The 25,821-nt window shown below is 45.5% G+C and overlaps 1 protein-coding gene and 1 long non-coding RNA gene across 2 annotated transcripts in view; both read left to right on the plus strand.

Annotated features, from left to right (window-relative positions):
- The window catches only part of PRPF6 (pre-mRNA processing factor 6), a 35,984-nt gene extending 10,501 nt beyond the window's left edge, over nt 1-25,483 (plus strand). Inside the window, exons 9-21 of the mRNA XM_083507365.1 lie at nt 1,692-1,854; nt 8,027-8,145; nt 9,440-9,658; nt 10,413-10,535; nt 11,391-11,512; nt 12,517-12,655; nt 15,184-15,303; nt 16,043-16,219; nt 16,819-16,952; nt 17,043-17,134; nt 20,559-20,673; nt 23,046-23,172; nt 23,903-25,483. Coding sequence (XP_083363491.1) covers nt 1,692-1,854; nt 8,027-8,145; nt 9,440-9,658; nt 10,413-10,535; nt 11,391-11,512; nt 12,517-12,655; nt 15,184-15,303; nt 16,043-16,219; nt 16,819-16,952; nt 17,043-17,134; nt 20,559-20,673; nt 23,046-23,172; nt 23,903-24,055 — 1,803 coding nt within the window. The 3' untranslated portion in view covers nt 24,056-25,483. The remainder of the gene's footprint in view (nt 1-1,691; nt 1,855-8,026; nt 8,146-9,439; nt 9,659-10,412; nt 10,536-11,390; nt 11,513-12,516; nt 12,656-15,183; nt 15,304-16,042; nt 16,220-16,818; nt 16,953-17,042; nt 17,135-20,558; nt 20,674-23,045; nt 23,173-23,902) is intronic.
- Nucleotides 17,665-19,265, plus strand: LOC310708958. Its single transcript, XR_014527259.1, has 2 exons — nt 17,665-18,616; nt 18,862-19,265. It is a non-coding gene; the product is annotated as an uncharacterized lncRNA (long non-coding RNA).
- Nucleotides 25,484-25,821: the final 338 nt, after the last annotated feature.

Below are 25,821 nucleotides of genomic sequence, written 5' to 3' on the forward strand. Positions count from 1 at the left end.
GTGCGCTCTGGCTTCCATTACGGTGCTCTGTTGCGCCAGAAGTGGCTTAGTCATGCTGGTCACATGACCCGGAAAACTGTCTGTGGACAAATGCTGGTTCCCTTGACCTGAAAGCGAGATGAATGCCACAACGCCATAGTCGCCTTTGACTGGATTTAACCGTCCAGGAGTCCTTTACCCTTTTTTTACCTAGGTTAAAACACAACTGTAGAGGCAGAATGGGTAGCTTGAAGTGTGCTCCCAGTTGCTTCTTGGCAATGGGAATAGGAGCTTACTGACAGCCCCTGTCAGCTGTTTGACATTGCCAGTGCACCCCACCGGGATTGGAGGCACTAGGGAGCTCCCAGGCGGGTTTGCTCCATTGAAGTTTTCTATTTGCTGGTCTACTACCCTTAGTACCGCAAAATTGTTATGAGAGTGCTTGGACTAGAATTGTCAACCAAAAGCTTTAATTTTCTGGTTTATCACCACAACAGTTATTAACACAGGACTTCAGTAAAGCAAATAATTTAATTAGACAGTGCCTATATCATACTGAGCAAGAGAATAATTTGGCCACGGTAAGGAAATTATTTCCCACCTAGTCATTTTGACACGTTTGCACCCTATTTGCAAAATTTAACAGTTCACTTCAGCAAGATTGAATACACTGCCTTCGGCTGTACTTGAGGGTTGATTTCAAAAAAAATCCGTTGGATAATCGGTTATTTCCATGTGGAGATTGGCAGTTCTGAGTCAGTGGCTCATGTGCTTCTGCTTGCACTCTTTATAAAGATTTGAGGAGTTAGGTTATTATCCCTCTATTGTCCACGTCGGGACGCTCAACCATTGCTACTGTGTCCTTTCTTCTAGCAGATCAAGATAACCAGGTGACAGCAAAAACTGCCAACATTTTAGCAGGGGCAATTAGAATAAGATCTATTATTTGATTATTGCTGTAAACCTCCAAAATGTTTTTTTGTATGGTTAAGTTTTTACAGTGGTACCTCGCAAGACGAATGCCTCGCAAGACGGAAAACTCGCAAAACGAAAGGGTTTTTTGTTTTTTTGAGCTGCTTCGCAAGACGATTTTCCCTATGGGCTTGCTTCGCAAGACGGAAACGTCTTGCAAGTTTGTTTCCTTTTTCTTAACACCGTTAATACAGTTGCGACTTGACTCCGAGGAGCAACTCATAGCACGCGGTGTGGTAGCCTTTTTTGAGGTTTTTGAAGACTTTGGTGATTTTTGAAGCTTTTCCAAAACTTTTCCGACACCGTGCTTCGCAAGACGGAAAAAATCGCAAGACGACAAAACTCGTGGAACGAATTAATTTCGTCTTACGAGGCACCACTGTATCTATTTCAGTACATTTTATTTTACTGCTATGGCTCGTGGCTGATGCAAATAAAGATTCTTCTGATCTGGTGCGATTATTATTATTATCTGTGTAGAAAGCCTGCCGCAGTGGGACTTCTTAGTTTGGAGAAATGGCAAGCAAGAGGCATTATTGCAAGTAAACAACATGTTCCAGCCAGACAAAAGACTCTAGGGTGGTCAGACAGAGCAGGGCCAGTGAAGAGTGTGACTTGGGGAGAAGGCATAGGAAGGGTCACGCAGGCCAGGTAGAGGCCTGGAGGCCCACTTTGAGCCTAACCTTCTCCATCCGTTGCGTAAATTGCAATCCAGTGTCTCTTTCTCCTGGTTTCCACAGAGTGAAGATGTCTGGTTGGAAGCTGCCCGCTTGCAGCCGGGGGATACTGCTAAGGCTGTGGTTGCCCAGGCCGTTCGCCACCTTCCACAGTCAGTCCGGATTTACATCAGAGCAGCAGAGCTGGAGACTGACATCCGAGCAAAGAAGCGTGTCCTTCGGAAAGGTGAGAGAGAGAGAGCTGCCTTTGAAGTGCTGCAGGACAAGTTTGGAAATTAAATTAAATTTGGACAAGACAAGTTTGGAAATTACGTTTAGTTCAGGGTGCAGCTGCTGGGCTATTTACTAGGACTGAGCAAGGGGACTACATCTCGCCTGTATTGAAACACATGCCTTGACTCCTGGCCTGTTTCCAAGCTCACCTCAAAAAAGCGTTGGACGGAAAAGTACTTGCCTTTTTAAAACTTATGCCCCGGGTCCTTGTTAGACTGTTTTTACCCCACACAACTCTGGTCGAGTCCCCAAGATCATTAACTGGAGGCTCTCCTCTGTTTGCTCCATTCTTCGGAAGGATGTTGGGTTCCAGGTAGGGAGAGGACCTTTTTGGTTGTGGTACCTTTTGAATTTCATCTCTGGGGTAGCTCACCTGACACCTGCTTTAATTTTTTCGATGCCAGGTGACTCTCCTGATTCATTGTGCTTTCATCTGCTGGCTCTTTTTTGTCTCGGTGGTTTGATAGACGGCCGCTTGGAAGTAAGGGATGGAAGCAGGCAGTCATAACGCACAACCTAGATGGCCCCTTGAGCAAGATAGACACGTAGAGTCTTTTAAAAAAAGCTGTCATGATGATTGCAGCTGGGGATCCACAGATAGTCCTGGTTCAATACCAGCTTTGTCCCTTCAGGGTGGTAGGATGATGGTAGTTGTGGGGTGTCTAATCTCTGCTACTCGGCACGGCCCGTATCCAAAGCGAAAGGTGCCGCCTGCCCCTTGGAACGTGGAAAGCATGAGTTTGCTTCTGCTGCGCTGAGCTTGCTGGAAGCAACTGTAGTGGGTGAACGTGTAGCCCTCTGGTTATAGATCGGCGCTTGAAAGGAGAATATACAAAGACCAAACTTTTAAACCTTTTGTAATTAGTTAACATATACACTCCTATTTTCTACCAGAAAATTTTGGCCTACGTAAGTACGTATTTACATAGAACACTAGTAAATTCTTACTTTTCACCCCAAAGGCAGTGGGGGAGGGGAACCTCAAGTTGTATTTTACTCCCTCTAAATATTGTGCTGAACCTTAAGCTTCCATTGTTCTCAGGAGTTAACAGAGTCTTACGAAATGCTAACCTTTCTGCTTGAAGCTGCTTTCCCGCATTCTGTAAGTTGCTCTTCAGCGGCTTGGAGAAATTAGAAGTGACTTAGCCACATGGGCTGGACCTGCTTATACAGGTCTTTTATCCCCAAAACTGGCACTTTGTCTCCATGTGGAGTGCTCACATGTGGTTGAAAGGCCATCTGGTTAGGCCATGTAAATGTCAGCCTAGCCGTGCGATGAGTTACTCAAAAGCAGGTGCTTTGTGTCTTGATGGCAGGTGAGAGTAGTAAGGGTGGTCTCTGGATCGGGTATTCATATAGTGTTATTTGGGCATATGTGATAAAGCCACAGTATGTGAGGCATTCTTCCTGATGTGTGGGAATTGAATCCTCTCGCTGCAAGAACATGCCGGTTTCTGCTGGGTAGTGTTTCGGAACACCAGGGCCTGTCATCCAGCATTTAGAGAAGTGCTTGGAGAAAACCCCCTGCTGCGACTATAAACATGATGAAGGACGGCAAACATCCAACTAGTCAGAATGTTGTCGCAGTAAATTTCCAGGAAGCATCCTTTGCTGCCTCAGAGCCTGAGGAAGATGCAATCATTATCTCTTGCGGGCTGCTGTGGGTGTAATTAAAGAGCCAGCACCAGCTCGATGTTTTGAGAAGGTTTTGTTTCTTAGTGCATCAAGGCACCAGTCTCTTGCAACTCTTCTGTCTCCTCACCCGGCTTTTTCTGCCGCATGTGTGAAAGACCAGTTGTGATGAAAGACCCACTTCGAAAAGCGTAGTCAAGATCAGGAGGTTCAGAAACCCAAGCAAGACCAATTTCCGTAAAGGCTTACAGTGGTACCTCAGGTTAAGTACTTAATTCGTTCCGGAGGTCCGTTCTTAACCTGAAACTGTTCTTAACCTGAAGACCACTTTAGCTTAATGGGGCCTCCTGCTGCTACCCCACCACCGGAGCACGATTTCTGTTCTCATCCTGAAGCAAAGTTCTTAACCCGAGGTACTATTTCTGGGTTAGCGGCATCTGTAACCTGAAGCGTATGTAACCAGAAGCGTAGGTAACCCGAGGTACCACTGTATAAGAAACTTTATTAAAAGCCAAAGTCTGTAAAAAGGAAAAGCTTCAAACAATTACACAAATTAAGACTGCTCAAGGCTAAAAAATAACAAAACTATATTATCTAGCTAGCTGACACTTACATATAAATCTTTAAGTAGGCTGAGGCAAAATGCCTTCTAAGGTCTGAACAGGCGCTGACCTTCCATGATCAGAGAACTGCTCATACTCACCCCAATCCCATTTTTAAGGGAACGCTGACTATGGGAGTTCACCCTTTCTGCTCAAATAAATCAGCACCTGCTCCCATCATGTGTCTGTGATTACCGTTCGATACTGGCGTTGAGGCCTTAATGAGAGACAGCTGTGTTTAAGCTCATTATTCTAGCATTTCTAACGAATTCCCACACAACCCGCATGCTAGTCTTAAAGGGAGAATATCACCACACTCCAGTTATAAGGAAAATGAAAGATACCCCATTTTCTTCTTCTTTTAACGGTCTTACTTTAAGGTTAAGCAGCAAATGATCTAGCTCTGAATTGTGCTCAGCTTTTTCCCCATCCACCTTCAATCCCTGTGTAACCAGGTGATCTGGAAGGGGCAGAGTGCACAAAGTTGGGACACATTTTGAGAGTACACACTTGATGCACGTGGTTGGAAGTGGTGTGTGGTTCTCATGTGATGTTTTTAACCTGGGTGCTACAGAAATGAATTCAGCATGGAGGATTGTGTTCCACCTTTCTGATCTAACTGGCTGCCTCCTAGACAAGGATGGGGCAAGTGGCATGTCCAGTGTAAGGACTTGAGCTTGCAATAGCTCTTTGATCTGGTGACCGGAATACCTCTTGAGTCCCATAAAAGCTGCTAGATTAGGCCTGTTTGCTGTTCTGACCAGCTGGACTTGATCTTTCCATATTGTCTCACCCTGAGGCTCAGCAGAGTCAAATTCCCCTAGTTAACCAGTCTTTCTTCCCAGCTTCTGGTTGTCTTTCCTTCCTGGGAAAAGAGAGTTTTTGGATTCTAAGGATCGACATCTAATTTGCGAAATTAGTATTGGCTTAAACTAAAGACCCCTTGATGCAAGTACTTGTTCAGCCAGTAAGCTCACTCGGTGCTTTTTCTTTGCCCATAACTATCTCACAGGGTGGTTGATACGATAAATGTCCTATTTATGCCACCCTGAATTTCTTTTGAGGAAGGGTTGGGCAATTAATAGGTAATAATCCAAGCTGTGGGCCATACTTCCCCCACCATGAGCATAATTAACAATGCATCCATCGCCACCATTAGTGTAATTAATGCATCCATGCCTCTGCATTCAGAGTTGCATCCGGTGTCTCATGGGGCTGTAGTGACATGAGTTAGTGACTGCTGCTGTAGATGGCAGCCCCTCGTCTCTTTCTCTCCCCTCTCTACATTCAGCAATGTAAAAAAAGTGTGATGAGACATCAATAGATTTTATTGCATTAGCCGTGTGGCCATAGCATGATATACATTGAAATAACAACAATGTTCTTCGTTTTGAAAGTTTCCTTTTTTGTTTTTTAAAATAATATTTATTACTTTTCCAACAATTTAAACACTACAAAAACAATACAATACAATACAATACAAAAACACTACATAACACTAACACATTAAACTAACAAAACAAAGCAAAAACAGTTTAAAACACATCAAACAATTTCAATATCTTATCTTTCATTCACTTATTTCCACGACCTCCTCACACCTCCCTTTTTGTATTCCACTTCTGTTAATTGTTTCAGCAATTCCTTTCCATCTTCCTCTGTTTTCTATCCTATAATTATCTTAACACATTCTAACCTTATTTTTTCCTTTAATACTCTATTAATCTATTTATACTTAACTCCGTATAACATTTCTACTAAAGCCGTATAACTTCATTCCAACATTTTTCTAACATTCATTAATTTTACAGTATTTCTATAAATAGTCTTTAAACTTTTTTCCAGTCTTCTTCCACCAACTCTTCTCCCTGGTCTCGGATTTGAAAGTGTCCCTGCCTCAGCTTGCTTCAATGAGTTCTGTTTCTTGGAGCAAGAGAAGTTACAGTTGTCCCATGTGTTTGTATGCATTGTTAAACATGGTAGGAGGGCAAGGGGAGACATGGAGCCACTGCCCCCTCCCACAACTAAATGTGTGCTATGTTGTTACATGGAGTATATTATTTTCCATGAAGGAGATACAGATTTGTGGAAGTTGAAAGTTTTAGTCCCAAGGTCTTGTGATTTTTTTGTCTGGTTTTGGTGGCCAAGACATGGTTCTGCCTACACAGCTGAAGTGCTCAGCAGCAATTGGTGGGAAGGAGTGTTCTGGTTTGATTGTTTTATAGTTAAGGTGCCCAGGACATCATGACGATACAAGAGCCAAATCACTCCCGCCAGCCTTCTTCCCAGCCTTACGAGCTGGGTGGTGGTGAGCGGGGATTGCCAGGGAATTCTGGGGACGGTTTTCTTTCTCTTCTCCCCCACCCCACCAGAAGCTCCATGGGTGGAGGGAAGCATTGCTATTTATCCTGCTCCCCGGATGTGATAGCACATTCACCGAGGCAAGCAAAAGGGTGGAAACCCCGTTCAGGCAGATTTTGGGATTTTGCCCATAAAATCATTTCATTCAGTTTTCTAGGTTATCCACATGCAGGAAGAAAGAGGACTCTTTCTGTTGCCAACTTGGACATGAGGTTCTGCAGTAGTGTTTGAAACTCCCATTGTTCTAGGCGCATTTTGTGACAGGGAATTTCAATAGCACAAGCAGTTTCTGAGCTCTGAATGCAGTGCTGCGCCTAAGATTTCAGATTAAAACAGCAGAGTGGAAGGAAAGGAGGACCTTTTTCTGTTTCCCCACTTCCAGCTACTTTCTGAAGACTGGAGAAGAGACTCTCTTAAAAGTGTTTAGAGGGGGTGGGCAGGGGAAGGACTACTCCATGTGACAAATGAACATAATACTTTAGTTGCAGTTCATTCATTTTCAGCTTTGTATTCTTGTTATAAAAAGTGTGCCTAGATGTTCTGTTGTTGCGCCCATAACCTAGGTTTAAGGTGCCATTTAGCTCTTAGCTTTCATATCTTAGTTTCTAACGCTGTTCTGCAGGTCTGCTGAAAAGGCGCTTGGTTAAAATTGCCTTTTTAGAGTCTCTTTTCATAAGCAGAGGGAGAGACTGCCCTGGTTTGCTGAAGAAAATCATCCTTGGGCTCTGAAGCTTTTTCTTTATTAAAGCCAGGCCTTAGCATTTTAAGAAAACTTTTCCAAAACAATCTGTTTTAGGGGCACGGTATTGATTGCTTTTTGGAAGAGTGTCCTTTAAAACTGCCCGCAACTATTTTGAAAAGCAAAGCAGCTAGTTGTGTGGGTCCATTTAGAGAAATGTTCCAAACAGGAAGTGAGAGGGAAAAAATAATGCCTTTTATTAGAACCAGCCCAAATTCACAATGTGCTGTTGAGCGTTTCAAGTTGTACAGAACTTCTTCCTCAAGCAGGATGTTAAGGCCAAAAAGAAAAGTAAGGGAGACAAGAGATTTAAGTATGCATTTGGTCACAGAGGAAGCCTCTGCAGAATTATTAGGTTAAGATTTGAGGTTTTTGCAAAAAAAGAAGCCTCAGATTATGCTTGCTAAGGTGAACAGTTGAGCTGTCATTCAAATCTGCCTCTTGCACTATTTGATTCTATAATAACTTTGCCGTCTAAATGTAAGAAAGCTGGAGATGGAATTTTAGAAAACGTCAAAGCTACAGAAGAAATAGAAGCTAAATAATTTCCCCTCCCCGTTAGGGCAAGTCATCCTTTTTTTAGGACAGCATATTCCCACTTCCCAAATCTAGTATGCCACTGACAGTTTTGTCAGTCATCACTGGCAGTTCACCTGCACTCTTCAGAGGTTTTGCCCCTTGTGGTGAATCTGTAAGCAGTGCTCTAGTGATCGTTTCCAGGTCATCAGCCTACTCTGGATAAGACTCCTTCAACCTAACTGATCTTTTGTTTTCCTTTTACTATTTTCTAGCACTGGAGCATGTTCCAAACTCTGTCCGCTTGTGGAAAGCAGCTGTGGAGCTGGAAGAGCCTGAGGATGCCAGGATAATGCTCAGCCGAGCTGTGGAATGCTGCCCCACCAGCGTGGAAGTAAGCTGGCAAATCCCTCCCATTCACCGCTTCAGACTGTGCTCTGGGTGGTCTTGTAATAAGACTGGGATGAAAAATCTCAGATGACAACTGTGGAATTTGAGGGCGGGGAAGACAGTGGCCCCCAAATGAAAATGAACTGGGGTTTGTTTGTTGCTTGCCACTCCCCAGTTTAGCGGTGGGAAGTACAAAGGATAGGTTTCCCCCATCTCTCAAATTCATCTGAGAACTGGATGGGAGATCAACTTCCATGGCTACTGGGAAGAGTTTTTTTTTGCTACCACTGCAAATTTAATTCACTCCCATCAAAATTATCCCATCCTATTTTACCACTCTCAAATAATGAGTGCGCATGCTTCAGTTCGGCTATGCTGCATCATTAAAGTCCAGTTGAAGCCCCTAATAACATAAATGTAATCCTAGCGATTTCTCATCTGTATGGATCTCATTTCGCATGTAAAAGGCAACCCACTGGGCAGGCGTAGGGGAGCAGGGACAGGAGGAATAACAGAATCATAGAATTACGGAGTTGGAAGGGCCTTCTAGTCTAACCCCCTGCAATGCAGGAATGTTAACACGCGGTTTCCCCCATCCGATTCGAAACCATACCAGACCCTGCTTAGCTTTGCAGATGTGCTAGTAGTTTTATTGCTGCAGTTCCCCCCCCCCCTGAATGTGCTTCAGTCATACAATCCTCTTGCAAAAAGTTAAATGAGCAGTAATCCGTAAATCTGAACTTCTAAAACAGATCTTAATTTTCAAATGCTTATTGTGCTATTGCAGACTTAATACAGGCAATCTCTTAACCATGCCAGCAGGCTCTGGTTTTGCTTGTGCTTCCTCCTGTGTTTTCGTTTTCTTAACCAGGCCTTGGCTCTGGTTAAGTATCGTGTCAGCACCAGGGTTACTCACAGCAACTCCAACCAGGGTTTGAAGCTGCTTAGCAAGCATTGGTTATGGCAGTGGAATGTAGCAAAACACCAAATTAGTTACGTTCTGGTAGTTGAGTGTTTGGTGGGTTTTTATATTTCTCTTCCTATCCTTGAGATGTTATGTGAGATTTTGCTGGAGATAGACTAGTTAGCTGGGGTGTGAATAATTTTTGGACTTTTTCTTGCTGTTATTATAAATTCCATTTTTTATTTCACTTTTGGCTATTCTTGTAATCCATTTTTTATTTTTAAAAAAGGGGGGAGAGAGAAAGAACAGACATTGGAGAATCAATTGCTGTTAAATCTGCATGGTGATAAGTTCTGTTGCCTTAATGACAACCCTTTTTGCCCTTGCAATACAGCTGTGGCTTGCCCTAGCGAGGCTGGAAACGTACGAGAACGCCCGCAAAGTCTTGAACAAGGCCCGTGAGAACATTCCGACAGACAGGCACATCTGGATCACAGCTGCCAAACTTGAGGAGGCCAACGGGAACACTCAGATGGTGGAGAAGATCATTGACCGAGCCATCACCTCCTTAAGGGCCAACGGGGTGGAAATAAACCGGGAGCAATGGATTCAGGTACTGCTTTGGATTGTCTCTTTGGAAACCCTATTTAAGAATGACCTCGTTTTTCACCGTAACATGTGCTCAAGGTGGATGCTGTGGGTATAGCTCAAGGGGCATTCAGTAGATCTCACCATAGGTCTGAGTGTCTCCCATTTTGTCTACGAAAGCTCAGACAGGAATAAATGTATCGGACCTTAAGGTATTCCAGACTGGCATCTGCCAAAGATGGATAGAGTGGGAAAAGGCAGGAGAAATCCCAGATGCTTTCCAGGAGTAACTGTGGTGAGATACAGGGAGTGCTGTGGAAGAGGAGAGGTAGATTTTGTTTTAGTTTTAAAAAAGAGGCTATAATCCTATCTACACTTACCTGGGAGGAAGCTCCACCGAATACAGCAGGACTTAAAAAAAAAAAAAAAATTATTCAAACTTTTCAACATAAAGGTAAAGGACCCCTGACAGTTAAGTCCAGTCGCAAATGACTCTGGGGTTGCGGCGCTCATCTCGCTTTACTGGCCGAGGGAGCCGATGTTTGTCTGCAGACAGTTTTCCAGGTCATGTGGCCAGCATGACTAAGCTGCTTCTGGCGAAACCAGAGCAGCGCACGGAAACGCCGTTTAGCACATCAAAGTGCAAGTAGATAAATAGGTACCACTATGGCGGAAAAGTAAACTTTTCAACATACAATACTATAAAAACTGGCTGTTGCTTCACTGTCGAGTCCCGAATTTCCCGTGCCCGGCATGAATTGTAGTGATGTTGCTTCTAGGATGCAGAGGAGTGTGATAAAGCTGGGAGTGTGGCGACATGCCAGGCAATCATGAGAGCCGTGATTGGGATCGGGATTGAGGAAGAGGACCGGAAGCACACCTGGATGGAAGATGCCGACAGTGTAAGTTCAGGTCCCAAGTGCAAAAGTTTGCTAACCCTGGATCAGCTGCCTAATGTGTGGTACTGATGGGTCAGGATAGTGAATCTAGAGAGGTGAGTGGTTTGGGCTTTCTAGGATCGGTGGCTGGTGGTAACTTTATTTCTCCACGCTGTGCTGGCCTGCACCTGAGCCTCCCTGAAGGCCATGGTGCTAGCTAATAAAAACTGACTCCACTGGTATTCTGATGTGTGCAAAAGCTCTGGTCCACAGCTGTATTTTGTGGAACTTGACTGTGTAACCTGGTGCAAATATGTTTAAGACGCGTTTCTCATTTCTTAACCTAGAGGGCTCTTTTGTTATGCATACTCTCTCACACATAGACCTATTTTGAGCACAGCATCAACTGCCTCATCACAACCAATTCCAGGTGTCTGGATTCCAAAAAAGCAACTTGAGATGTGACTACATGCCCTTCCATGAAGTCCTTGTAAAGAGGAGATTTGCTACATTCTCACTCCTTTCTCATGGGTTTTGCATTGCGGCTATTGCATCCAATTTTAGGGCAAATCGCAAGGCGATACTGCTTCTTAGTCTGGGGCAGTTATCCTGGACAATGATCAGCATGATGAGAGTGATCCATGATCACTCTGAATTATTAAACTGGACTGGAATCCACACACATGCATACAAGGTGGGGGAAATCAACCCTCTTTACCACTCTAGAATCATCTGGTTGACAGAGAAACTAATACACAGAAATCCCTTTTGTTGAGTATGTACACACAAAAGTCATGAAAAGACAGATACGTAAACGTTGACCAACTTTGCTCTTTGTCGCAGAAGCCCCAATAGTTTTGTGTTCTCGTGTTCCCACAGTGCGTCGCTCACAATGCGCTTGAGTGCGCCCGGGCAATCTATGCCTACGCCTTACAAGTCTTCCCCAGCAAGAAAAGTGTGTGGCTGCGAGCAGCCTATTTCGAAAAGAATCATGGAACCAGGTACGTCACATTCGTGGTCCTGCTTGATCCCAGTTCATCATGATGGTCACTTTTGCAGGGTGTGTGTTTGCTTTCACCTGTTGCATCTTGGGAGGGGAAACCCCTTTTGTAGATAGGCCTATCCCATTTAAGGAAGAAGATCTCTGAAATATCCTTCCATGATCCTTCTCGTAGGATTTGTCAGGGAACTGCCATCAGAACTGGGGGGTGGGGGGTGGGCAGAGGGACAGTTGTGTTACAGGGAGCCTCTGAAAATCTTGTGAAGCAGTTCCTCTTCAGGTGATGAGTGATGAGGAAAACCCCACCTCTAGTGGGGAAGAGGTGAAAGGACCAGAGGATGCTGGTGGGAGGAGCCTCGGCACCACTTCTGGCAAAGCCGGCCAGGAGGGAAGCACGCCCCCTCCGTCGTCCACCCTGCGCAGAAGTCTAAAGCGCAAAGAGGGAAGGAGAAGGCTGGGCGTAACAAGGCTTTTATGCTGGAGGAGGTCCAGGAAACAGGCACTCCCGGATTCTGCTAGCGATTGAGGCAGACATGAACTTTCAGGTTCTGCACTGTAAATAGTTTGCACCTAAATAAAACCGGTAAGAGACAGGTCGGAGTCCTGCCTGGTTACTCGTGAGCAGCCACCCTTGCCATCTGACAGGTTCATTTTTTAAAGAAGTAATGGTTACTGTGATCCGCAATATATTAAGTAGATGGCTTGAAATGCTTATCGACAGTGTCTTCTGGAAAATGCAAGCTATCCTTGCTCTGCTTCTTATTACTCACCTTCTCCACTTATGTAATGAGCCACATTGGAGAGTGTTTTCCAGAAGCTGATTTTGTAGTTTTAAGTGGGCAGCGGTTTGTGTCGTGGTACAGCGTTTCCTACAACCTCCTTGATGAAATAAGTGAGGGAAGGTTATGGCTCTGGGCTCTTGTGACGGTAGCACTGGCTAATGCTGGCTGACAATACGTGGAGCTCAGCGTTCTGGATCACTGGTGCTCTTGTTTGTCCCTGCAGGGAATCCTTGGAGGCTCTCCTGCAGAGGGCCGTGGCTCACTGCCCCAAAGCCGAAGTCCTCTGGCTCATGGGAGCCAAATCGAAATGGCTTGCTGGAGACGTCCCTGCCGCCAGGAGTATCCTGGCTTTGGCTTTCCAGGTGAGTGTGCATCTCTTTGCGTGGCCTTCGCTGTGTCCATTATCATGGGGACAAGACGTGATGCTACAAGCAAGAAGTGTTCTCTGCGTTGAGGGATTGTATTTTGTCCCATGACAACGAAATGCAGCGGGATCCTATAGCTGAAATTTCTTAATCACCAGAATCCAGATAATCCACTATGTGCCCTTCATATTTGAATAAAATGTTGGCTGTAACACCCTGACTTTTCTTTACCCAATATTTTGGTCTTTTCATTAAGTCTCTTGGAAACTTGGATAAAAGATTAAGCATATTGCTTAATCTTTATCGCAAGTGCTTCAGCCCTGAGCAGCCTTTCTCAGTGACTGCCTTTTGCAAGAAACAGTTGAATTTTAAAGATTTATATATCACCCTTCAGTGGAGCATGCAGAGTGGTTTAGAAAAACGAGATAAAGATACAAAAAATAAAAAATGCATTAAAAGCTCTGGGGGAATGAAAAATGCTTGATACCTAACAGATTATTGTGTTGGCAGCAGGTGGGCCTCTGGGGAGTCAGTTCCGCATGCAGAGTGCCACCATGTTTTAGCATTTCCTGCAGCGTTACAGGGATGAAGGTAGCCTTGCCAAAAGGTCAACACCATTTTTTGAGGGTTGGGCCTGTCACGCAGGACATGGGAGGACTTTAATTTCTTCTCCATTTTACACAAGCATCTGTGCTTGATCACTTTGAGGAGATTCTTGCTGACCCCAAGCAAGAGGCTGTTTTCAGGTCTGCACCAGTGCTGCCTCTACATCTCGATGAGCTTGTTTGCGCTATTAGAAATTGCACCTGCCCACTTCTCTCTTCTAGTGTGACAAAGGCCACGGCATCAGGGGACTGAGCCTGGATTTTGTGTGGTTTTCTGTGCCAGGACTGGTGATCAGAAGCCAGTAGTGAACATATTTCATACTCTGCTGCTCATAGGCAAACTGCCAGCCGGGTTGTTTTATTTTGAAGAGCCCTGTTTTGAGTGTGCTAGTGAATTCTCAGGATTGACAGACAAATATTTCTGAGTACAGTAGTACCTCGCAAGACGAATGCCTCGCAAGACAAAAAACTCGCTAGACGAAAGGTTTTTCCGTTTTCGATTTGCCTCGCAAGACAAATTTCCCTATGGGCTTGTTTCGCAAGACGAAAACGTCTCGCGACTTTGTTTCCTTTGTCTAAAAACAAAGACATGTTTTGTTTATAAAGTTAATTTATTTTCCCTTCAATTTTTGAACTGCTCTTTACAGTATGTGTGACTTTAAAGAGCAGTTAATAAACTGTTGTTGTACCAAATTTGGCTTTGTTTGGACTTTTTTTGACCATAGGAACGCATTAATTGATTTTCCATGCATTCCTATGGGATTTCGTGATTCGCAAGACGAAAAATTCGCTAGACGACAAAACTTGCGGAACGAATTAATTTCGTCTTGTGGGGCACCACTGTAGTCATTGGCTTGTTTAAATGCCTTTGTTTAAAAGCACTTTGCCTGGAGGGAAAGTGCCTGAGCCAGCAGCAGCTCGCTTTGAGGTTCCCAAGGAAGGAACCCGAAGGAAGTGTGAAAAAGAAAGAGGGTTTGCTTTGTTGCTGGCCTGGTCAGACAAGGAAAGTCCACAGTGCTGCCTCCGCTGCTCCCATTGGAAAGAGGAGGTTGGCATCGCTGTCTTGTCCCATTTGAAGCAAAAGTGATGTAAGTTGAGTGGGGCCATAAAACAGAGAGCCATGTGTCTATGACTCCACCCCCATCGTTCTGCCCGGACACTGAGGTCCAGCACCAAGGACCTTCTGGCACTTACCTCACTGCGAGAAGCCAAGTTACAGGGAACCAGGCAGAGGGCCTTCTCAGTAGTGGTGCCCGCCCTGTGGAACGCCCTCCCACCAGATGTCAAAGAGAACAACAACTACCAGACTTTTAGAAGACATCTGAAGGCAGCCCTGTTCAGGGAAGCTTTTAATGTTTACTGTATTTTAATATTTTGTTGGAAGCAGCCCAGAGTGGCTGGGGAAGCCGGATGGGCGGGGTATAAATAATAAATTATTATTATTATTATTACTCTGTGTGTCTCCTTGATGAGGCCTGTCATGTTTTTGCAAATCATTATTAGGAAAATTACATGTTTCTTAATTTTTGTAAAATTGTTTGTGTGTGTGTAGTGGCCCCACATTTCTCTCTCTCTCTCTCTCTCTCTCACTCACACTGGGAGGAGTGGTGGGATATTGGCACGAGAAATAAATAAATAAATAAACCCGTGTTTGGTGAGTGTGCCATTTCAGCACTGTAGCTCATCCATCAGAGATCCATTGGCAGCTTCCACTGAGCAAATCAGAAGGTGGTATCTGATTCCTGAACTGCCAACAGGACAGTGTAGTGTTGGGCTTTCATGCACCACACTCTGTGAATTGCTACCTCTAATGGAATAGAGCAAGAACAGGGCTGGTGGATCTCGAAGAAGCAACACCCTTTTAACGCCCACCACTGCTTTCCTTTACGTATATTTGTCTGCCCTTCTGTTATTATTCAGGCCAACCCGAACAGCGAGGAGATTTGGCTGGCTGCTGTGAAGTTGGAATCTGAAAATAACGAATACGAAAGAGCAAGGAGGTTGCTGGCCAAGGCTCGTAGCAGTGCCCCAACAGCCAGGGTAAGCCATGCGTAGCTCTGAGGGTATTTCAGCATTGAAACCACCACCCAGGTCCCAGTGAATGTATGAAACCACCTTTACAGACCTGGACACATTTCTCCGTCTAGTCTAATGGTGATGGTTTGAGCAAAGGGTCTTTTTCCAATCCTTCATCCTTAAAGTCCTTCAACTGGAGGTGCTGGGGATTGAGCCTGTGACATATTACAAGGGGAAGCATCCGCTCTGGGACCAGTTACAGTCTGGGACTTTTCAATAGTTTTGCTTGAGTTGCTTTTTAATATTTTAAACATCTTGCTTCCCAAGTGTTCATTGTCCAGTAGAAACTCGATTAAATCGGTTGAAATGAGCAACCAAACAGTACAAAAACTTACCGTATTTTTCGATCTATAAGACGCACCAGACGCACCTAGTTTTTGGAGGAGGAAAACCAAGGAAAAAAATATATTCTGAATCTCAGAAGCCAGAACAGCAAGAGGGATCGCTGCGCAGTGAAAGCAGCAATCCCTCTTGCTGTTCTGGCTTCTGGGATAGCTGCGCAGTCTGCATTCGCTCCATAAGACACGCACACATTTCCCCTTTTTAGGAGGGAAAAAGTAAGTCTTATAGAGCAAAAAATACAGTATTTATGGGGCATAATAGCTCACGCAAGCTGTGGGTGTGTTTGGACTGGAATACGTGTGGTCTGGCTGTGACGGTCTTTGAGATGATCTCTCTCTTCCCCTCACCTTCATCCTCTTAGGTCTTCATGAAGTCTGTCAAACTTGAGTGGGTTCTTGGGAACATTGCTGCAGCTCAGGAGCTCTGCGAGGAAGCGCTGAAGCACTACGAAGACTTCCCTAAGCTGTGGATGATGAAGGGGCAAATAGAGGAGCAGGAGGAACTGATAGAAAAAGCCCGAGATGCCTATAACCAAGGGGTAAGGGCACAACCTGCTTCCTTTTCCTCTTACCCACCTCTTCCTCATTCCTTGGGGAGAAGATGGAAAGCTCCAGCAGTAGCCTCTGCAGTCGAGCATCCCTGTGGAAAGCCAAATAGGAGCATCAGAGGTCAGGCTCCTGGCTCAGACCATTGCAGCCTGCATCAACCTTGCAGTCGGTGTCAACGTCTTATCAGGCATGCCAGCAGCTCTTCTCTCACTCCCACCCCAGTAATTCTTGCATGCTTTTGCGTTACTGTTTGGCTCGGACAGATGTTGTCCGTGAGGATTAATGAGTTCCGGGAAAGTGACTGACTAGCGAGGCTGCTCTTAAGTATCTGATCGATAAACCAGGCTCTCTATAGACGTGCCCAGCTTGGACTTGTTAACGGGAACAGTTGCCTAAGGACAAATAAATTCTTGTTTTCCCCACCCCCATTCCATGATGGTGCAGAGATAATTCCTCCTGCAATGAAAAGAGTCCAATCCAATAAATACAGTTTGTAGTCACAGGTCTTTTCAGCAACCGAAGTGTCTGTGGCTACAATTATGTGCACAGTTGTGGCTTCTTGAGTAAGGCTTTATTCCCTTCCAAACAGCTGAAGAAATGCCCTGGTTCCATACCCCTTTGGCTGCTGTTGTCCAGGCTGGAGGAGAAGGTCGGCCAACTCACCCGAGCCAGAGCCATCTTGGAGAAGTCTCGCTTAAAGAATCCAAAGAACCAAGACCTGTGGTGAGCCTATGGAGATTCCGTGTCTTTCATTTCTTAGAAATCTCCTGCAGCTTTGCTAACCTTGAAACGTCGTGCTCTTCCCTCCCGCAGGTTGGAATCCGTGCGATTAGAATACAGAGCTGGACTGAAGAACATCGCCAATACACTGATGGCCAAGGCTCTGCAAGAGTGTCCCAACTCAGGTGACAGAGGGGTCGTTTCTCTTTCGCGTGTTGGCCTTTGCTTAACCTTTGAGTTGACTTCTTTTAAAAACACAACCCTCTCAATTAGCACCACAACTTTAGGCCGGCTGGCACTAAAGCAAGCTCAATGTGCCCACCCTTCGTACTGTGTGAGGCCCCCCCCTCACATGATACCTGTCTGCAGTTTATACTTCCATAGCATCCTTTCCCCTGTCCTGGCCATTAGGACAATCATACAGTGGAGCCAGTGTGGTGTAGTGGTTAAGAGCGGTAGTCTCATAATCTGGGGAACCGGGTTCGCATCTCCGCTCCTCCACATGCAGCTGCTGGGTGACCTTGGGCCAGTCACACTTCTTTGAAGTCTCTCAGCCCCACTCACCTCACAGAGTGTTTGTTGTGGAGGAGGAAGGGAAAGGAGAATGTTAGCTGCTTTGAGACTCCTTAAAAGGAGTGAAAGGCGGGATATCAAATCCAAACTCCTCCTCCTCAAACTCCTCCTCCTCCTCCTCCTCCTCTTCTTCTTCATCTGTGGTTATTCCCTCAATGCCAATAGATATTGGGCAATCCATGGGTTTGAACTTTGACATTGCCATGCCTCTTTCTGGTCCACTAAGCCCCAGTCTACCTAGGCCTCATTCTCCTTCGAAACTCATCAGACGTCTACCAGATGGTGCATGTTTCAGTTTCCTGACACATCTCCCTCTGGAGGCTTGTACTCAGTCTTGTTTGCTTATCTCTGATGAGATGAGAGCTGATGCTTGAGAGAGGCTCTGTGTGGGTCTATCTGTGGCAGTTAAAATTCTCTATGGGTGGTCTTAATGAGTGGCTGGCTTGCCCACACCAAAAGTGCCCAGAGCAACCTTAACGCTTATCTTCTCTGCCAAGCCGCCTCCTATGGAGAAAGAGCCCTCCTTTGATACTAAGCAAATAAAGAGATTGAAAACGGTCAGTTCAGCCCACCGGGGCTTATTTCTTAGTCCTTGAATGTTGAGAAATGAATGCAGTGACTGAAAAAATGTTCTTTTGTAGTAATCACCGGGATGTTAAAAAAAAATCTTTTTTATCTACGTAGTAATTAAATGAAGGAAGGGGCTGATTTGGGGAGGGTGGGTTGGTTGCAGATGTAGGATATAAAGCCCTTTAAAACAGGCAAACTCGGCGCTCCAGATGTTTTGGGACTACAATTCCCATCATCCCTAGCTAACAGGACCAGTGGTCAGGGATGATGGGAATTGTAGTCTGGAGGGCAGGTTTGCCTATGCCTGCTTTAAAACAAAGAGTCGTGAAAGCACATCTGTGTAGGTCTGCTTTGCAAGATTCAGGTGTGCTGCTTGAGCCATCCTGGCTATCCAGATGGGGTGGTGGCCGCAATACAAACCAAGCCCCTCCCAGCCCACATGGGATATTTCCCCCTCAGCCCAACCCCAAATGGGCAGCTTGCCTGTGTTGCTTCCTTCCACAAAACAGGGTGTCATGCTCCGAGTTGCTGGATTTCATGGTTCCAGTTACAGATAGGTAGCCGTGTTGGTCTGCCATAGTCAAAATAAAAAAATTCCTTCCAGCAGCACCTTAAAGACCAACTAAGTTAGTTCTTGGTATGAGCTTTCGTGTGCATGCACACTTCTTCAGATACACTGAAACAGAAGTTGCCAGATCCTTCTATATAGTGAGAAGGTGGGGAGGGGTATTACTCAGAAGGGTGGTGGGAATGGGAGATTGGCAGATAGCTGAGATGATTTCATGGTTTGCTATCTGGATCACACCCCCCCCCCCTTGTTATGTGTTGATTTTTGACTTCCCTTGGGTCAGACCTCTGGTCCACCTAGCTCAGTATTGTCCACAGTGCTTGGCAGCAGCTCTCCAGGGTTTCGGTCAGGGAATCTCCCAGCCCTACCTGGCGATGGCAAGTGTTGAACCTCTGACCTTCTACATGCAAAGCAAATTCTCTGCCACTGAATTACGGCCCTTCCCCCAAGTTTATTTCTTTTCGTCTTTCTCTCTCCCCTCTCCCCCCTTGAAACCCAACACCAAAGATTAAAACTTGCCTATGATAACTTTTTTTAAAAAAAAAAAGTCAAGTATGGAAAAACAGCAATAAAACTCAAAACTCAAGCTTGTTAGAAAGCACAGGGGGAAAAGAGTCAAAACAAAATTCAGGCCAAACAGTTCTTGTAACTGCAGAGGTTTAATCAAGAGGGCAGCTGGGGAGAGACCTTTTGGGGCAAGGCGTTTTGCACCACAGTCGCAGGAATGGCTCCCCAGGTGGTGCAGAGCTGCTATGCTAGCTTCCTGGCAGGTACAAAGGGTCACTGTTGCTTACCTGGGGGAATGAGCTGGTGGGGAGGTCAGCGCAGTGCTTGAGTGTTGCATTGGCTGTTCCAGTGTGGTTGCATCACACCAACCTCCCCATCACCAGCCCAACCTCCTCTCCCCAGTAAGCAACATCTGTTCACCCAATAATAATAATAATAATAAATTTTATTTATACCCCACCCTCCCCAACCAAGACTGAGCTCAGGGCAGCTAACACCCGATATAAAAACAAATTGATTGAAATACAACTTAAAAACAAGATTAAAATACAACATTAAAATACAGCCTCATTTCAATGGAAACTCAAATCAAAAACGTTTTTCGGGATGAAAACGTCAAGTCTTCACCAAGGCTAGCTTTCCAGACTGGTCCTACATGGGTCAGAAAAAAAGCCAGGGAAGTCCCCAAATAGGAGTTCCATCACAGGAGGGGAAAGGAAAAAAGAAAGAGGGGGAGGGAATCAAATTGATTCCAAGCCAAAGTCCAGGCGGAACAACTCTGTCTTACGGGCCCTGCAGAAAGAGATCAGATCCTGCAGGGCCCTGGTCTCATGAGACAGAGCGTTCCACCAGTCCGGAGCCAGTGTTGAAAAAGCCCTGGCTCTGGTTGAGGCTAATCTAACTTCCTCAGGGCCCGGGACCTCTAGGGTGTTGCTATTTATGGACCTTAAGGTCCTCTGTGGGGCATACCAGGAGAGGCGGTCCCATAGGTACGAGGGTCTTAGGCTGTGAAGGGCCTACTGGTAAGCTCACGTTTCAGCTCCACTCCACCTGGCGAGGTTGCTTCTGAGCAGGGACATGCAAAAGGTACAGGTGAGAAGCATCATTCAGAAGCACACTGTTCAGTTTGGGGATCTCAGCAATCTAATCCCTTCTGTTTGTGTTGCTAGCATTAGCACCTGCAGAGGTTTTAGTCTTCAGAGAGATGCAGAAGTACCGAGCATCTGCTGACAGCAAATGTGTGCAAAACTACCTAAATTAAAACGCTGGAGTCTTTTTTTTTGTGTGTGGGAGCCTCCTGGCTAGCAGGTTATAATACCTGCTGTGAGTAAGCAATAGCAGCTTGCCATTGTATGTTACCTGGTGCGACTTCAACCTTCTTTGACTTTTAGGAATCCTGTGGTCGGAAGCAATCTTCCTAGAGGCAAGACCCCAGAGGAAGACCAAGAGTGTGGACGCTTTGAAGAAATGTGAGCACGACCCCCACGTCCTCCTTGCTGTGGCCAAGTGAGTAACGGCGTCCGCTTTGCAATCTGACTTGCAGGGTTTGTAAAGCCTTCTTTGGATAAGAAAAGACTGGAATCCTAAGTAGTTCAGAAAGATCAGGTCCCCCTTGGTGGACTTTGCTTAAAGGCTGAGCGATCAAGAAGTTGTATGAAGTTAGGAGCGGTCAGCACATGCTCTGCACAGCTCTTCTTCCCCTTTTCATAATCCCCATTTCTGGAGAAAACATTTCCCATTTTTAAAGACGTGGTAAATCACAAAAATTATGTGTTGTGTTAAAAACAATCAGTAAGCATTGTACAAATCCCAGATCTCCAGCTTGAGCAGCTTTTAATAAGTTGAAGCAAACCGCATATGATTTTGATGCATATGCTGGAGTGGCTGACATTGGCTTATTTATTTACTTACTTACTTTCTTACTTATTTCCATAAAATTTATATACTGCTTGACTGTAAAAAACAAACAAACACACAATTGAAGTGATTTACAGAGAGATAAAACAGTAAATTCACAACCCTGCTTGAAAATGAGCAAAAGTTTAAATATTAAAACAGGTTAAAATTGCCTCAGCTGTCTAAGCAACTTGGTAGGCTTGTCTACACAGGAATGCTTTTAGCACATTTGTCAGCCATTATCAAGTACTGCAATGGCTTTGAAACTGTGTTCTGAGAATATCAGAGTTTTCCTTGAATGGAAAATGAGTAGAGGTGGACACAGTCTTCTCACAAGGGCAGCTTGCCCTCCTGATATTCCCCTGTTAATGTACTAGGGAGCATTGGCTGTGCTCTAGCATGCTCTCCCTATACAGACCCAACAGACCTGGCCAGAATTGCCCCATGGCGCTGGAGCATTTGCCCCTCGGAACCGCCTGCAGTTTGCTCGCGTTCTGCTACAGACACTCAGGAGTGGAGTTGTTTAGTACATGACCCGATCAGCACTACTAATTTGTTATGATATGTTAAATTTGCTCAAGGTTTATTTGGCTGTACGTGTATCTTTGAAATGATTCCACCACCCCAACTTTGTTAACTTAAAAAATCCCAGGACAGATGGATTAAAGATAGCAAAAGGGTTAGAAAATTGCACGAATGTAGATAGAAATTTTCAAAACCACTGGAATGCTTGGCTTGGAGAGTCTAAACTCCAAGACAAATGGGTAGGTTTCTGAGAGATTTCAGGGTAAATGAGGAGTTCATGTAGTTCTCTACAAAAACCGTCTAGCTTTTGCTGGTCATCTAAGCAATGTTTCATTGCCCTAGTGACCTGTGTCCCTGCCCTGTGATACGGTGCAATCCATCCTAATCAATGGGCTTTCAAATGACTTTCAAGAGCGTCAAGTGTGAATCTTACAGGTAGTGTTTCTTTCCTCTATCAGCCACAAGCCAAAGACGCAATCATGTAGCTCAGACTTGCAGGCAACCTTTCTATCAAATCACAGCAAATGAGATTTGTTGGTCTTGACAGAGCCTGTCTTTTGATGTGCATAAATTGACCCCTGTCACAACGAAACGAAACAAAAGCCAGTGCAGCTGGTTCATTGGGGGACAAATCTTAAACGGGCACAAGCAGATTTTTAGAACATGCAGGCTGAAAAGCTCTGGAATTAAGCATAGCCCTTAGTTCTCCCTCCACAGCTGTGCCTGGCTGCTTCCCAGGTGGATTTTCCGTAGTTAACAGCTGTGCTCTGTTGGAGAAGGGGATCTCATTTGGTTGCAGACTTCAGCATTGTACACAGTCCACCAAGCATGTCTCTTGACGCAGCTCCCATTCATTTCCACGGGGCACGCACAGGAACCACTTCTGCGGCACTGTGCCCATCGTTCGTTCGATCGGCAATCTAAACAGTCTTCCATTTCCTAATCCCCCTGCCTGTTGGCAGCAGGCCGAGTTAGGTCTGTTTGTGTGTTTGCGGCAGAGTTGGGGCACCTATTGCCCTCCTAGTATTATTGGGCTTTCAGCTACTGTCAGTTTTGGCTATGCTGGCTGCGGCTGATAAATATTGGGGTCCCGGCAGTATTTGGAGGGTCACTCCTTCTCTATCCCTCGTTGATGGGACTGCTGTGCAGGTGTTGAATGGAGTGCTGCAGGGTGGGTGAGCATTGCACAAATAAACTAAAGAGGGTCCTTTCTGGCTCGGCTAGAGATGATTTACTGCTTTCCCTGTAGTGACTCATCTTTTAAAAGGCAGCTTAGCATTTGCATTTTATCTCCTTGCAAAGGCCAATATAATATTCTGAAGAGCATTCCAAAAGTTGTTTCCTCTGCATAGGCTGTGTGACTAGATACTGGTCAAGGCAAATGCATAATGTGTTATCAGAATGGTGTTGCTGGTCTCCCCAGCTCACCTACTTCTTTAACTCTCTTACCTCCATAGGTTGTTCTGGAGTGAACGTAAAATAACCAAGGCTCGTGAGTGGTTCCATCGGACAGTGAAGATCGATTCTGACCTAGGGGACGCCTGGGCTTTCTTCTACAAATTCGAGCTTCAGCATGGCACAGAGGTAACTTCAAGGGATCTGCCAATCTTTAATTGGACCCGCTGAGGAGATTTTGCTGATTTGGGGCACCTCAGTTTCCTGCTCCTTTCCCTTTCCAAGTCTGCAAAAGCTGAGGCTGAGCAGGATTCCATGTTTCTTGGGAAGGCGCTTCAGTGATCTTCTGGGGAGGGTGAGCAAGGATCTCATGGGAGTTCCTTCACCTGCTCCATATCTCTCCCCTTGGACAGGGCCTGCCTTTCTCGAAAGAGCACTTACTGAAGGATGTCACTCCCTTCCTTTCAAGTGCTTCAGCCGTTCTCTGGCAAAGGCCTTTTTTAAAAAAGGACATGCTGTGCAATGTATCTGCTACAGGGTGCAGTACTCCCAGCCTGTGGTTCCACAACTCCTTGGGCTGATCTCAGGGCCATCCCCTTTGCAACGGTGAGCTTTTCCATTGGCCCCAACACTGCCAGTCATTTCAGCAACTGAATGCACATGGCTGAGGACTGTGGAATTCATAGAGAGGGGTGAATTGGCCTTCCCAGCCCAGTGAAACTGAACAGAGTTCAGAGTACTCTGGGGGCAGAGTTTAGGAAGAAACATGTGCTTCCTTCTAAGCAGCAGTCCTAAATGCACATACCGGTGATTGAGCCTCACAATCTTACTTTTCTGAGTAAAGATATCTAGAATTTCACTGCTCTTGGGGATCCTTCTGGACGTCAAAGCTGACTCTTCTGCTGTTTTCTCCCTGCAGGAGCAGCAAGAGGAGGTGAGGAAGCGTTGTGAAAACGCAGAGCCGCGCCACGGAGAGCTGTGGTGTGAGGTCTCCAAGGACATCAGCAACTGGCAGAGCAAGATTGGGGAGATCCTGGTGCTGGTGGCAGCCAAGATAAAGAACACCTTCTAGAGGGGAGAGGAGGCTTCGTTGAGCCACGCCGTGGCCTCTTTGCTTGGCTTCCCCCCCCTTGGACTTCGTCCCCTCAGGCTATGGCTCCTGGAAGGAGTCTGGAGGGCAGAGAAAAGGGGGTGATTTCCCTCCCTCCCGGTCAGCTTCAAAAGGAAAGCCAGTCCCTTCCCCAAGCGCTTCTTAATGAGCAAAATAACAATTGTGTAGGGAGAGAGCTTTATTTACCACCTTGGCCATCCTGAAGCATGAATAGTGGGAACCTTGGCCTGTCAGCTGGACTCCACCTGGTGTGTTACCTCTGAAAAGCAACTGAGCCTTTTTAGTTTTCCAATACTCAGTTTGTCTTACTGTGTCCTCGATGAAAGTGACTCCTAGCTGTTCAGGGCATGGCAGCCTGCGGAACACAAACAGTGAAATATAACCTGTTTTCAAACAAGTTTAGCTGTCCTGGTGTTCCACAAGGGGGATTCTCTCTGACAGAGAATGTTAGGGATCTTTAAGGAAAGCCTAAGACCTTTTCCAGAGTTTTCAGAGCTTATTGTGTGGGAAGCTATGATGTTGAAACTAGTTCAGGTTTGCTGTGTAGATGTGACCCCATCGAGGCCTGAAAGGCAACGATTGCTCAAAGACCCACAGATGGCAGTAGAAAGGCAAAAGTTGAAAAGGTTGACTTCAGGATGAGACCTGTTTGGAGCTCAGTGGGGTTAGGACAGAACTTCAACAAAATGCCTTTAGCTACATTAAAGTAGAGAGACTATTTTGTCAATTATTAAATTTCTCTCTCCGGAATTAAGACATGTCATCTTTCTTAAGAGGAAGGTATCACAGGAGTAGAATAGCAGTTGAAAATAGACTTTACAGTCCACATGCTTAACCATAGAAGTCGGTGGCATAAGGCTGGAAAAGCAAGAAGGAAACCCCTTTCCGTGTCAAACAGAAGAGGCGGCTTTTTGGGAGGACAGAGGTGGGTCGGCGAGGTCTGTGGGTTGTACACAAAGCCCAGCAGGAATGTCACCTGCACACGTCCCAGTGAAATGAATGGGTGCAACACAATTGTCCCAGCAGGTATGTGTGAACCTCCCATTCATTTCACTGGAACTTGGATAAATATGTTCCTGTGATGGACGTGTGTGGCTGCCTTGGATGAAAGTCTTTTTTTCGTGTAGACGGATTTTTTAAAAAATAAATCCCAGCTTGACTCGTTGCTCAAGTCCCTCTCATGACAACACACCAAAGCTTTCCCATCCCCAGATGAAATGATCCAGCATCCTTGACACCATTTCTTTTCCCAAAACGTCTTCTGTGTTAAGATATAACTTGTGTGTTTCTGGATGAGACCTTGGTTGGTTTTTTTAAAAAAAACATGAACCAATGATGGTTGTACATAGTAAGAAGCTGTAAAATACAATCCTGTTTCGTTTTGTGATACTTTCTTTGACTCTGATCTTTACTGCGTGTGAGAGATGAGTGCGGTTGTTTGGAGTTGACAAAAAAAAGTGGGTGGGAGTGGAGGCAGAGTGCTTACTATAGGAAAACCTCTAAAGTGGTAAACCCCTAAAGTAGTGATGGGGAGAGAGGGCATGGATGTTCAGACATTCAGTAGACTAGCCTTTTCCAATGTCTTTCCCTCGAGATGTTTTAGACTGAAACGTCTGTCACCCCCAACCATGGAAGGCCCCAGGCTGGGAGATACATCACTTGAAAATACAGCAGGAGTAGCCCATGTCATGCCTTTCAGATGGGAGATGTTGTCCAGCGATATCCGA

This window comes from Podarcis liolepis (genome assembly GCF_965112155.1).
Source record: "Podarcis liolepis genome assembly, chromosome: 6".
NCBI classification, from domain to species: domain Eukaryota; kingdom Metazoa; phylum Chordata; class Lepidosauria; order Squamata; family Lacertidae; genus Podarcis; species Podarcis liolepis.